This window comes from Eleginops maclovinus, chromosome 5 (assembly GCF_036324505.1).
Source record: "Eleginops maclovinus isolate JMC-PN-2008 ecotype Puerto Natales chromosome 5, JC_Emac_rtc_rv5, whole genome shotgun sequence".
NCBI classification, from domain to species: domain Eukaryota; kingdom Metazoa; phylum Chordata; class Actinopteri; order Perciformes; family Eleginopidae; genus Eleginops; species Eleginops maclovinus.
In genome coordinates this window covers 5,861,718-5,876,080 of record NC_086353.1, presented here as the reverse complement: position 1 = coordinate 5,876,080, position 14,363 = coordinate 5,861,718, and the positions used below count along the sequence as shown (strand labels likewise).

Here is a 14,363-nt window from a genome sequence, read left to right as displayed (position 1 = left end):
ATTCATTGAGAGAGTGGTGATGAAGGTCGTCATCTGGGCATTATCTAAGCTCTGCATCGCCTGCCCTCTCCTGTTAAAGCCTTGTCTCCACCCACGCTCATTCAATTGTCATTGATCCGCACTTAACTTTTCAATGACTTCACACTGAATGTATGCCAGCAATTTTCATTGGCAGAAACCTATGCACACAACTGTAACCTTTTGATCATTTTCCTCGGAAACGGGACCCTGTATCGTGCTGCAGTTATTATCAGATTGTGTGTCTGTTGGTTCAGTTCGGTTCGGGATTAAGAGACTGTTATTACATTTCTACTCGTGATTCTTAGTGCTAGCCCTAATCCAATTCATACATCATATCAGGCCTTACATCCAACTTTAAATATTTGGCACACAACAACTGTCGTACATTAATTGAAAGGGCTATGCACAGCAGTAAAGGCCATTAGCGCCACAGCAGTGTGTGCTCTCAATTTTGCATCCTACTGGGTTTTGTATCAATCCGTGTGTGTGTGTGTGTGTGTGTGTGTGTGTGTGTGTGTGTGTGTGTGTGTGTGTGTGTGTGTGTGTGTGTGTGTGTGTGTGTGTGTGTGTGTGTGTGTGTGTGTGTGTGTGTGTGTGTGTGTGTGTGTGTGTGTGTGTGTGTGTGAGAACATTTTGAAGTTAAGTAGCAGCTGACAGATAATTGGCCGTAGTTCCTGTTAGATTTTATTAACCTGGGTTGGATACAGTGAATATATTAATAAACTCACTATTAAGTTGCGTCAAAATAACATATTTACCTACAACATTTGTAATGAGGCAGCTGAGCCAAGCTCCTGCAGTAATGTCCATGTGACCTTGGGTAGGATACTTTTCCTCAAATCTTTCTGGATGGCATGGCCGACATGAATGTGTGTGAATGTTATTCTACCTGGCAGATGGCACCTCGTATGAAATGTGGGTGAAAGTGCTTTTAGGTGTTGCAGAGACGGAAAAATGTCTATATTAAGCAGTGAATTTACCATCAAAACTAAGATAGATATGGATTAAATCACACTTAAATGGTAAAGTTAGAATTTAAATACAAGAATCCAAGTTTCCGTGCAAAGTACTGAGGTGTTTTAAGCAGAACACATGAAAATATAGATAGTAAATTCTTGATAAAAGCAAATGAGATTCATGACATCAGTTGCAGAGGAGACCATTAGAGGGGTTTTTGAATGAGTCATAACTACTAGCCAGCATTAAACCTTTTGAGGTTACCCTGTCTCGAAGTCTTTTTTTGAAGACGTGTGTTGCTAACTCAAGCTGAAGATGTCATGTAGGATAGCTGTCATAAAAGGAAGGGACTAAATTACACAAATAACAGTCACCAAGCCAACCAAATCTGCCTTTCGCTCCGAGGAGGTGATGTGCATTCATGCAACCATAATGTAGTTCCTTTATAGCCTAAGGATAGCTTCTTACATGTGGCCATTGTATTATCACTTACAAACACCACATATTATCAACAAAAGGTGGTGAAGTTGTCCTGCTGAACATAAAGTGTGAAGTGTGTCTTTGCCACAGAGCTTATTTTCTGCATTATACAGAAATCCAATGGGAAAAAAATCCTATTTATTCTTTTGGAGGTACCCCTTGGGATGCTAAATTCCGGGTCAGCCTACAAAAATACATCGTCACTGCACCAGTTTATAGAGCTCAATGCTTTGAATGACCACCACCTCTCAATTCTCATTAGCATCAGCACTGCACCATAGCCACTGGTGCCTCAGCCTGCTCACACCGCCATGAACAGCAAGACCAGCCACATCTCTTCTTCAGCCCATGTTTTATAGGTCTCTGCAGGCCTGTGGTAAACAGAACAGACGGAGAAGATGAGAACAGTTACTTTAACTTTTCTCATCTAAACCACATCCTGACATCACACATATGTTCTGCGGTGTTCAATTCAGACATCTCTTTTACTTCTCCTTTCTCCCATGGCCTTATCTGTAATGTGCTGGACCAAACTGAATATTGTTATTGTGTTTTTGCATTTTATTTTAATATTAAACATCCAGTAGCTCCGTCCCGCAGCTGCAACACAATGGGAAATTGCGATTTCTTCATGTTGACAGTACAGATATATTTTTCTAGTTATCCAGGAATATTATATTCATGAACATTTATCTGCCAAAGTAGTATTTATGTAACACCGGGGATATTCTAACTCTGGCGTTCTTTTCCTACATAAACAGCTTTCTCATCATCTCCCCTTTAGACTTTCTCAACTTCTGTGAAATGTATCAACATTGCACACAGCATTCATCAACCACCTTCCTTTGAGCACCAGTCTGTATTGATGTGATTGGTTAAACTGAATAGTGTCCTTTCTGCACATTTTTTCCCCACCCTGCTTCTTCTGTGAAAACAGCTTATCCGAGACTCTTTCTGACACTGGTTAAGCACCAACATAAAAGTAAATGTAGTGTGAAGACCCTTCTCGTCATGCAAGAATACAGAAGTGTGTGTGATGGGACTGGAACAAATAGGATGCGTTATAACTCACAAATCTTGTGCAAGTATGCATATTGCCTCGACATAGCTCCTATTCTGCATATTACAGATGTATTGCAGCAGACAAACATATTTTTTACATTGCATACATTTGCATGTTGGAGAGTTTCCTCACACTGCTGTAGTCTGGATAAATCATCCAGGTTTTTTTTTTTAAATGTGATGCTAACTCAACCGTTTTAAGCATAAAACATCCTTACCAAACAGATTTGTTTATGAAACTTTAACACAAGATACACAGCTTGTTTTGCATTAATCCCAGATTCAGACTGAGTATTTGTGGGATTATCTTTCATCAAGAGGAAACCAGGGCAGTCTTTTCTTTGGGATTATACTTCAAGTGGTCCAGACAAGCCGGAGAGTGCGTGCTTAGTTTAGGGTCCCCTGGTGATTCTGGCCAGCTCTATGAACAATGCCTGCAGTGTAGTCTTATTGATTGAGTCGGTCCTCAAGTTGCAAAATGTGGATGTTCTGCCGAGTCACATGGTAATGCCATTCATTGCCAATGAACATCAGAGCTCTCATTAACCCTTCTATAGCTGGCGTTCCCCATTATTACAGTCCTGTCTCCCAACATCTGTCTTCAGTGAAATGTAGCCTGTGCTAAATTTAGCCCACCCGTCCAGCTTTATATAGGTCAAGAATCCCATCCACACTTCCCCCGCTACACTTCAAGGCTGTAGCATTCCTGTTGCCTGTGTAGGGTCCTGGCAATTCCGTTTCTCAGACCACTCCCCACCAAGAGGCAGTGCACAGTTGTAAGATGTCCTGAAGGACTCCTAAACTAGATTCTCTGTGGGAAACATCCACAGAAAAGAGGCACAATAGCTCTACCAGGTCTTGCTGTGTATTTTTTTACTTCCATTCAGTTGAAGCAGTGGAAAAGCCGGTGGTGTTTTGTTGATTTCCGTCCGTGGCTGTCAGGTGTTTTCATCTGTGAGGCTTCCCACTGAGTATAGCACCTGACGGCCACAGACATATTGCTGCTTTGAAGTGTTTTTTTTGATGAACTTCTCCCACCGAGGGGCTGTTTGGATTCAGGCCTTTGAAAATATATTACAATTGTCCTTCTCTTGGTGTCACTGTGTGAACCTCTCTTCTGTAGGTTCACGATGCAGCAGAAAGAGGGCATTGATTGGCCACTTTAACTCCTCTAGAGCTGCACCACTTCCATTGTTTTCAGGGCACATACAAGTTGTGCAATAAGAACTATAAGGTTGAATCTACAAACCAAAACAACCAGCTATTGCATCTACAAATTTAGAAATAACATTTAATATTTTATTATTTAACATACCTGCCCTAAGACTATAAGCTGGAAATAGAAATTTTCTAAATCACAGTACATAACATCTCCGTGGAGGTTTTCTGCGCACTGTTCCTGTTTACAAAAAAAAAACTAACAATATGAAACATTTGGCCATGCATGGCTATTAAACCACAGTAAAACTGCTCATTTCAACAAGGAATAAAATCCCAAATAATTGCGTTCACCATATGTGTGCTTTCTAACCATCCAATGGAGCTAACTATAGTGTACAGTAGCAGCCGAAATGGCTAATAATGGTCTGTTGGTACAATGAAAAAACAGTGGTACTTTTTCTCATTGAAAAGGCAGCTGAATATATTAACTCAAACTGGAAAAATGATTTTGTTTTTGGTTGCCAAAGGTAGGTGTTTGGGAAAACTAGTTTGTCTTATACATCGTAAATATCCTGTTATCTCTGGGTTCCTTTTTTAATTTTTAAATTAGGTGCATTTACCTTCAGGGTATTTTTTAATTGATTACAGTCATTTTACGAGTTGTCAGATGTCTTTTGAGCACATGACAGCTAGATCAATTGACAAATTCTCAAGGTGTCACCTCAGTAATAACCTGCTGTCTTCTCTTTGAATAGCCAATAGTAAACATTTATTGGGCAATTTCAGCTTGTGTATTTTATTTCCAAGGATAACATTTATTAAACATAGAGCAAAGTAGGTTGTGTTTCAGCTGAACGTCATCATTTTAATCTTGGGAAGAGTGTAGTTTCTGAGAGGAGGTAAATGAAGATCTGACACACAGCAGGATACTTTTATTTTATATACAGGATTTATTGCCTTTTGCCTCACATCACGGATATGGCTCATAGATCAGGAGCCTCTCAGACCAGCAGGGTACAGATCTGTTTTAAGCTTATCACACTATCTGTTAATTCATTGGGAAATGTATTTGTGAATTGCAAGGGAGGCTCTCAAAAGAAAATAACTGTTATATGTAATGCTCTTTCCTGATAACTCATTATCTTTTGAACTGTGCCAATTTCTTAGCAGCCATTTTAAGCACATTATATTCGTCACTCTTAACAAAGTCGTCTGATTAAGTGTTGTCATAAAACATATCCTAGGCCAATTAGAAGAAGAAAAAAAAGGGCTTGCAGGCAAAGTACAATCTGCAGATTTGTTTCGTTGCCAGCTCCAACAGACGGAAAGAGATGGGCTGAGGAGAAGGGGATGTGGGAGGGTGAGGGTGGTGGGAGACACACTTTCTTTAATTCACAGCTCTCCACAGAACCTTCAAAGTTAATTTGGGGTCAGTTGTGCATGGTAAAAGACTTTAGTTTCCAGAGAAAATAAAGTCTGTGTCGAACAGACTCTCTGTCAAAAAGTTAATGTCTATTCCCTTTTTTTTGGCTTGACTTTTGCAGAATTTGTACAATAAACCAGCATTTCTGCAAAGGAGCTTAATCAAATCACTAGAGAGAGCTGCTGAAGACTTATTTTCCTCACAGGCTATAATGTATACGGATTGTATTTGAACAGGTGCTGAGTTTACGTTTGGCTGCAAATCAAAAGAATAACAATATATCTCTCAGAGGCATAAATCAATTATCTTAAAGCCGTCCTCACAAAGCCTCCCCTGTCTGTTTAAACGGAGCGTTTCATTAGTGGATTGAGGCAGAGCAATCTAAAGAGTAGAAGGGGCCACTGTAACCCCTGAGGTTTGGATAGGGGCAACTTCACTGAATGCGATTCATGTTAATCTCCATCTCCTCGATTATGCGGGCCCACTGTCATTACAAACTGTTTGTTCAAAGTCAGGGTGACTTTCTTCTGCTGCGCTGCTCTCTGTTGCGCAGAGAGGGAGAGAGAGATGATGAGGAAACAGAAAGATGAGCAGTGGAGTAAACACTGAGACAGGTGTCTGGCAAAGGACAATGATTAGATTTATAAACCAAGCAATGTTATTTTCTCTGCTCAGGGACTGCTAGAAGACATTAAGCGCTAACTGAAGCTCCCAGTGTCCCACTGCAGAGACACTTGTCCCTCTTCAGAATCCAAAACATCCTCTTCTGTATTCCCTCGCATTCGTCCCTACCCTTCGTCCTCAGCCGCTTTTCTTCCCTATCCTCTTTTCCCCTGGGCGCGATTATATTCTCTCCCTCTTGTCCGATCAAGATGAATGGCCCTGAAGCATCCTTTCTGCATCCATCACCCTGCTTGTGTTTTTCCCTCTTTAGTCAGGGGTGTGTCATCTTCCCCGCTGTGTCCCCAGACCTCTGGCTGGCACACAACATCCGATATTTTCTCCAGCTGGAGTGGAACTGAGCACATTAGAGATGTGTCTGCTTAGTTGATCAGACTTGCTTGTGCGATGCCCAGTGACCATTTTTCTTCATTTGAAAGCATCTGTCTTGCTGCCAATACTATAGATTTTCTATCAGCTCCTTAATCATGGCTCCATGATTGGCTACGTGATTGGTCGGGCTCTCTGATATGAAAACTCTAGTATCAATTTCGTGTCTGTCAGGGCACACAGCCGGGGTTATTAAACGGCCATTTGAGCAGTTATACAAAATGTTCCTTCCTTCAGCCCTGCCAACTTCCCCTCTGGAGCCGGCTCGGGTATATTCACACTCTTCTACAAAATCTGTCAGAGAAAGAAATTGCTGCAGTACAAGCATCTATGTCCCGATTCCAGTGGTATAACTTCACAACCTGTTTGCTGCTCAGTGTAAGCTCTTTAGATTTGGAGATTTAGACGGCCCAACATGGAGATGTATATTTTTCAGGCCATTGGAGGGAAAGTAGCTTGAGGAAAAGATCATTTAACTGAATATACTTTTTATTTACAGATTAAATGTAACTCAATTCCCTCTTGCTGTCTCCCTCTAGGTCATCTGATGGTGTGTGTGCAGCAGGAACAGTGCTGGTGAGTCGGTTGAAGATGGGGGAGATGGAGGAGGTGGATGTGGACCACATCACCACCGACTTACCGTCACACAAGGTAAAATATCAGAATGAGTACACAAAGCAGGAGCCTCCATGCTGCAGATGCCTAGCGCTAATGCTAGGATTAGACTGGCACTGTTCAAGTCCTCCAATGAGATTAAATAAACTTCAGTAAACCCTAATAGGGATTTAGAGGGATGTGTGTGTGTGTGTGTGTGTGTGTGTGATGTCTGTCTGTGCGTACATTTCTGTTGTCTCTCGGCCATTTATAGAATAGATTATATAGATGCAGACCAAATTAGCATGCTGACATTCATACACTTGACCCTGTTTGTTTGGGATTGTGTCGCCAGGCCTGCAGCCTTCCTTCATCTCACCAAGTGGCAGATGCTTCTTCAATGTGGCTTTCTTGCTCCGCCGCCGCCCCCGTCTCCACTCTAATCTCATACAATACATACCGCTTAACCCAGCTCTGGAGTGACTCACATAATCAGGCGAGAGAAAGAGGAAGAAAGACTCTTTTCCTTCAGAGTTTGACAGCAAGCTGAAGATTGTGTCTTTCGAATGGGCTGCCACCTCACCAGAAATGAAGTTGTATGTACTCTGATTTCACTTAATGTTTTCCGTCCACTCCTAATGGAGCCTGATTTGTTGAACATTTGTCAGGAGAGTGTGCGCTGTAGAGCCGGAGCCGGAGCCGGGTATTAAAAAGTAAAGAAGGAGCTTTAATGATGTTTCTGATCTTTAAAGGGGAACTCTCAACGTTTTCTTTCACTACAGCATGGCCCTGCAAGGCAGCACGGAAACTTAGCCTGCTTTTGATTTGCTGTGTGTGTGTGTGTGTGTGTCCTGTGTGTGTGTCCTGTGTATGTGTCCTGTGTGTGTATGAATCACTGTCTTATATAATTGACCGAGGGCTTCTACATGGCTGACTGGCTTCGGTTCTGCTCGCCCCTGTTGCTGGTGCAGGGAGGTTCCCTGCTAGGCTCCAGAGTGTCACTCAGAATCTGCCCATGTCGCCTTGATGAATGGGCCGCCCTGCATGTGTGTATGCGCCTGTTGTCACTGCATGTTTCCCCTTGTGTGTTGTGTAGAAGATGAGGGGAGCACAGAGGGAAGGGATGTGACAAACATTAAAGGGGGCTCACATGAGACTCACTTGTAGGGAAGTTCTTGTTCCATTTACCTTAGTAGTGTGCGTGACCTGCTGCCTGATTGTCCTGTATGTGTGTGTGTTTTTCTTCCAGGGGCTTAAGGCACTTGTTTGATCGTTCCCTGTCATTGCTTGAGTCGCTGCTACTCATGAATATCCCACTAACAGCTTAAAAACAGTCAGCCAAAACAAGAAAGAGACTCCAATCACCTTTGATCTGATCTTTTTACATATTTTAGTCATCAAAGCGCCATCGAACAAATGCCGTCCGCTGCCTTCAATTAAAATGAGACTCCTTCCACAGCTGTGGCCCTCGGCTCATTGTTTATACTTTTTATCATCAGATATCTTTCTTGTATGCCTACTGAAATTTCCAGGTTGTCTGTTTTGTTCAACAGTCATTTTTTATTTTGTGTGTGTGTGTGTGTGTGTGTGTGTGTGTGTGTGTGTGTGTGTGTGTGTGTGTGTGTGTGTGTGTGTGTGTGTGTGTGTGTGTGTGTGTGTGTGTGTGTGTGTGTGTGTGTGTGTGTGTGTGTGTGTGTGTGTGTGTGTGTGTGTGTGTGTGTGTGTGAGAGCTTGGCTGTTGGTGTCTTTTTATTCAGGATCAGTTTCTCAGAGAGGAGAGGTGATGGATAGTTCCTAGCAGTCATTAAAGTCCTTTTCTGGGGACAGGTTGGGCTGTCTAGCTGTGTTAAATGGTTCATCAAACAGGGCAGAGCTGACACACAGCGAGCAAAAAAAATTGTTAGTTGTCAGCATTGCTTTGATGATGAGTCCCAGACTTAATGCATCAACAGGCATCGAAAGCTTTTAGCATCAAAGGCCTAGCAGTTGTTACATGGACCTGTTTGAGTTTTATGAGAAGCTGGGTCAAGATGGAAAGGTTGTGCACTTGAATTTAAATGGACTTTTTATACTTAACACTATGCCATATAAAAAGGATATCAACAACAACAGTAAATCCACAAGTATTAATGTATCTGCTCTAACATATAAGGTGCAATCGTTAGCATGTCTGGCAAATTAGCTTAATATCTACAGCGGTAACCCAGTGGCACTTCAACAGCCAAGAAATGAGGTCACAGTTCAGTACATAAAAAACTAACATATCTGCTCTGCAGTATTTCTCTAATGTGTGGAAGTAATTCTAGATGCTAAAAGAGTTTGTGGTTACACTAGAGGCTCTGTCTCTGTTGCTCTTTTTCATTTTGGAGAAGTTTAAACTCAACTAGGGTAACCAAAAACACTGTTACCTCTGCCAAACACATTGGCAAGCCCTTGTTTTCTCTTTTAGCAAAAGAATCGTAAACCATACTGTTTGATTGAAATAAAAAAAGATGATTAGACAAGAGGCAGAACAGGTTTATGCTAGAAAGAAATGATCTAAATGATCTGTTATCTAACCTGGCTTACATGAACTTAAAGAACAAGATGCTGAGTTTATGTCCGAGTCATGCGGCTCTACCCCCAGTCTTTTACAGTCCTTGGCTCCACCTTATGCCACACTCTGAAGTGGAAGGCCAACACAAGCCATATCATTTACAAGGCCTTACAAGAGGCTTCACTGTCTGCACCAGCTTAGAACGTTTTGTTTGACTGAGGAGGTGAGGCTGCTCTTCTACAGCGCTACTGTGGAGTGTGTCACAAAGCACTTAAGGACTTTATTGTGGTACTTGGAAGTTTAAATGTGTTGGTTTTTGTCTGGATGTACAGTAAGAGCTGGACTGAGGAAATGTTATCTTCAAGGTTCTGCTTTTAAACAGGTCTACTGGAAACATAAAATGTGCCTAATAAGCTAGCTACAGCTGATCACCATGCAAGAGAGAGTTGTTATTTCAGCAGACAAAAAAACAGTTGCCAGCAAGAAATAAGGGACCTCTCTTATTGAAAATAGGAATCATTTTGAATCTGTACCTGTTATAATGGAGGGGTGATGGTCAGAGCGACAGTGTTGGGACTTTGAGAACCTGTGAAGCATTTTCAATCCGTACATTTTGAGAAGTGTAGGTACCAATTTTCTCTTTTTCCCCTTAAATTTCATCTCCATTGTCGGTTCACTGAAAGAACCCCATTAAAGATAATAGCTCTGTTGCCAAGTAACACATTTTCATTGAAGATTTACACTGTGTTGTTACTTTGTGTTTTTATCGTCTCATTTGTTCTGGAAATGTGGTTGTTCTGTACGAGAAGTATAGTATACTGTCCATCGGTTGATATGTACTATCAAAGGATGAAACAACAGTTTGATGAGTTGATGGACTGAAATGGCAGCAGAGGGAATACACTCGCTCCCCAGTCTGTGAATCACAGCTGTGTGTTTTCCTTCAGCTGTCACCTGCTGTGACATCACTGATTGCAATGAAGGCAGAAGTGCAACACGCTTCAATTTGAAGTAAAAGAGAAAGCAGGTGTTTGCTCTGTGTGCTTCCTTTTGGGTCTAGTTTTTAAATATAGTGTTTGTAATCTGCATACAGCAGCTTCATTGAGATGGCATTATTGTAGCAATGCAAAGCAATGATGATATTCGATTACACATGAAACCATTTATGCATTATATCTGAAGCTATTTATACTGAACTTAAGTATACATGTTAAAAGTTTATGTTTATGATGATTAAATGTCTGTCAACTACTGGATTCGACTCCCTAAACTCCCACTTAGCTGTGAATTTTTGTCCACTGACTACTTGGCTTATGGATGAGGTCATCCTTATTGAACTTCATTAGTTATAATGATTAAAGCCCTTCTGGTCCTAAGAAAAATATCATTATTAGATTTGATTAATATATTACAATAATTTCTGTTCTTTTCCTTCCCAGTGTCCCTTGGTTTGTGAGTCTGTGTCCCATGCCTGCATCGACAATAATCCACTGACAGGTCCAGGTAAGATTCACTTTTGAACTCCTGATGTCTCTATTCATTGCTAAATAACATGACAACCAAAAAGAAAAGAAAAATAAATGTGTGTTCTCTGTTGTTCCTTTCTTCTTTTTTTCCCTAGCCTTTTAGAATAACAATATGTTGGTTTCTTTACCCAAGAATAATGAAGAACGCACCCTGTATTGGCCTCAACGGAAAGCTTGAAATAATTCAATCTAGATGTTATTTTAATGAAGCATTGTGCTAGTTAGCATCTTCTTTCATCCAAAATGCCCTTTAAGAGGACACATTTTGCTAATTTTCAGCTTCATATTTGTATTTTGTGCCTCTACTTTCACATGGTAGATTTTAGCCTTTGCAGACCCTTTACATGCGCCACAACCTACATAACACTCTACAGGAAAGGGAAAACCCCCCCAAAAAACTCTATAATGTTGTTACTGTATGTTTCAAATTTACCTTAAACTGCCTTTTTCCATTCGCAAGATCCTTGAAGTATCCTATTTGGTTGTGGAATGTATATTTCATCATCCCTTTAATAAACAGGAGTCTTGGTGTTTTGAGGCAGCAAGAAAGAATAGTGTGAGACAAAGAGGTAAAACCTCTTGGTTCTAACCGAAAGAGAAAAATAAGCAATTCCAGCTCCATGAGATTAATTTCATGGCAACACAGAATGCTAGAAATTTTACTGGCAGTGAAGGGGAGAATTCTGCAGAGAAAATGAGACATTCAGACAGAAAGGGGTTCGACTTGAAAAGGTCAAACTCCTGCCGCGCTGAAACTTCACAGACCTTGTTCAGAAGACACTTGGGAAAGTAGTTTCCTTTTTTTCTTCCCATGCATTAAAGTGTTCCACAGATCCATTTCCTATTTTATCCAGATTTCTGGCAGCTCCCTACTCTCCCCAGCAGCCGTACGCCTGTTGTCATGGTGTCATTGCCGCTTACTGTTTTTGCGGTGATTAGCTAGTGCACTGCAGCCATGTTTGCAGGTGCACATCTGCAGCCCGTCAAAACAACACCCTCCCTGCAGACCCCGGCAGATTGAGTAATGCAATTTAGACTTCCACTTTTTATTACCTTCTGAAATGAGCATGCAGAGAGCGGAAGAGAGGGGAACCAAAACACAGCACATCTCGGGAAGTCATTTTCTTAAGAGGTGTCGGGAAGGGAAACAGGCGCCTGATTGGTGGTCAGATTAGTCTGATGGCAGGGGGGAGTTCAGGGGTTAATCTTCCTCTCTGACGGCGGTACAAGTCAGCAACTGTCGCTCTTCCGATTAAGGGGTTGGGCCTTCACCCCCTTCTCTCCATGGGTCCCTTATTCCCATTTATTTTTGTCATCCATTTCACTTTCTCTAATCCCCTTGCCAACAATGCCTGAGTATACCATGTAATTTAGTTGCAATTATGAATCCTTTCTGGGGCGATTCCAGGGCCAGGCTTAACCTTAATCATCATTAATTTCAACATCAACTTCAATAGTGCAGAAAAAAATAATAAGCCTCTCTATAGTCTATTTGGCTAATGGTTATTGTCCTTCAGAGGATCTCTAAATGTCTGGATGTGTCTTGGTTTTATAGTATATCCACACATTATTTTTGCAGGATGAAATAAGCTATTAGAAATTGAGCTAAATCTAGACATCTTTGCAAAAAAAACCCTAATAAAAATTCTAAATATTGTTGCTGTTTTGATGTGAACGTGTATTTGTTGAGTGAGAGAAACAGCTGTTGTGGAGAAGTGTCTTTAAATGTTTAAGAATTTGTCAGAAGTATCAATCAGATGATGCTTCATTACTAAGGTACTCTTCACGGATACTGTCTATGGCTATTAGTTAGTCCAAATTAAATCTCGTCAGGTTTTTAAACTTTAGAGGTCTACCATACCACAAGATTGTACGTAATGTTAACAAGTCCAACAAAAAGATAAACTACCAAATTATTTGTCCTACCTACAGGATGAATACAGTGGTTATAATCCTGCCTTTGGCCACCTTTGTCATGCGGCATTTTCCCTTTCTTCCACTATCCGAGTGTTAACGTTTTGCAAAGAAACTGTCGCTGCATCCTGTGCTTCCCATCGCCCCAAGAAAATGGTGATTGGTTCCAAGTAATACAAACTACCCACAGCCGTTCATCCCATAAACCAGAATGATAAAGTGTGAAACCAGACCTTCCATCAGCACTGTGGAGAAAGGTCTGGCTCTCCAAGACTAACAACTCATTAGTTTGCCTTTCAATACTTTCCAATTTCTTTACCCCATCTCTGGCCGCATGTGAATTTGTTCCTGTTGAAGATGTAATTATCAAAAGACAAGTCTGAAATATCTTTATCTTTTACCCCAGCTGTGTGCTATAACTTTACATCAGTAAATAATGAATTCTATTTTCAACTGTGCATTATTACACATTTGCTCCACTAGCAAGTATTCGATGCACAAAAGCGATTTATCCATGCCTGACTGAAAATAAAAAGCAGTGACCACTCATACTAATGAAGAAACATGTCACCAATTCATGTGTTTTTTCAGGCTTTGGCTACAGGGACAGTATTTGTTAGTATGATACATTTATTGTTTTTATGGGATTTATCAACGTAAAGGAAAATACAAAATATTGCCAGAAAAGGAAACTCAATGATGCTAAAGAAAGTGATGTATACTTCGCAATTGAAATTGTAATTTCTCTTGTTGGCAACTTTTTTTAAAAAAATGTATCCGATAGCCAGGCTTATATTTTTATTTCAAATGCTTCCCAAAAATTCATTCAGAAGACAAAATAACTCATGATGACATTGCTCCCTATATTGAAGTCCTCCTGCTTTATAAGAACTCTCACTATAGTGCGCCTTCTTGAACCCATCTGCATTGAAGGGCATCACTGAACTCAAACACTCGAGGACAAATGACATAGCACCAGAAGGATCATTTTGACTTGGGCACTTAGACAGATGACTTTGAGAAAATCGGGGGTCAGATCAGGGTACAGTGCCGTATGAAGGGTTTGGTAAGGGGAGAGTTCTCTGTGCTGTCAGCAGGAGCAGAAGTCAGACTTTTATATTCAAGCGAAAACATTTTACTGGTGCCACGAATGTCTGACTGCCTAGAGCGAGATTGTCAACGTTTCACCCCAGGTGCTTCAGCTCCGACTTATTGAGTGACTTCCTTTATGACTACAGCTGTGGAAATGGAAAGAAGTGGTAAACACTGTTCAAGGCAGACGGCTTCCTTGCCCTCTGCTGCTAGCATGCAGATAAGAGCATTAGAGCTGTGTTGGGTTCCAGCCTTCGATTGCTGCTATTAGCCATTTTGAAAAAAAATTAAGAAGATGGGGCTGCATCTGAGCAGGGTTTAATGGCAGGGTGTTAGCCAGCAAAGAGGGAAATAATATTGCAAAGATTAACAGCCACTGAGATGGAAAGAGTATGAATTGGAAGATGAGCTACACCTTATCTATGGCAGACACATTTATTGATTAAAGATATTAATTTATGCTTAAAACCTGATGTGACTTTTGAAGATTTTCTGTCTGTATGTCATTTAGGATGCCGGCAGTCAGAGATGGTTCCTTCAGAAAGTC

The 14,363-nt window shown here is 41.0% G+C and overlaps 1 protein-coding gene across 8 annotated transcripts in view; it reads left to right on the top strand.

Moving 5' to 3' along the window:
• The window catches only part of inpp4b (inositol polyphosphate-4-phosphatase type II B), a 218,774-nt gene that overhangs the window by 151,732 nt on the left and 52,679 nt on the right, over positions 1–14,363 (top strand). For all 8 annotated transcript variants that reach the window (XM_063883246.1, XM_063883249.1, XM_063883245.1 and 5 more), the window contains 2 exons: positions 6,694–6,805; positions 10,724–10,787. In XM_063883246.1, the coding sequence (XP_063739316.1) occupies positions 6,694–6,805; positions 10,724–10,787 (176 nt within the window). The remainder of the gene's footprint in view (positions 1–6,693; positions 6,806–10,723; positions 10,788–14,363) is intronic.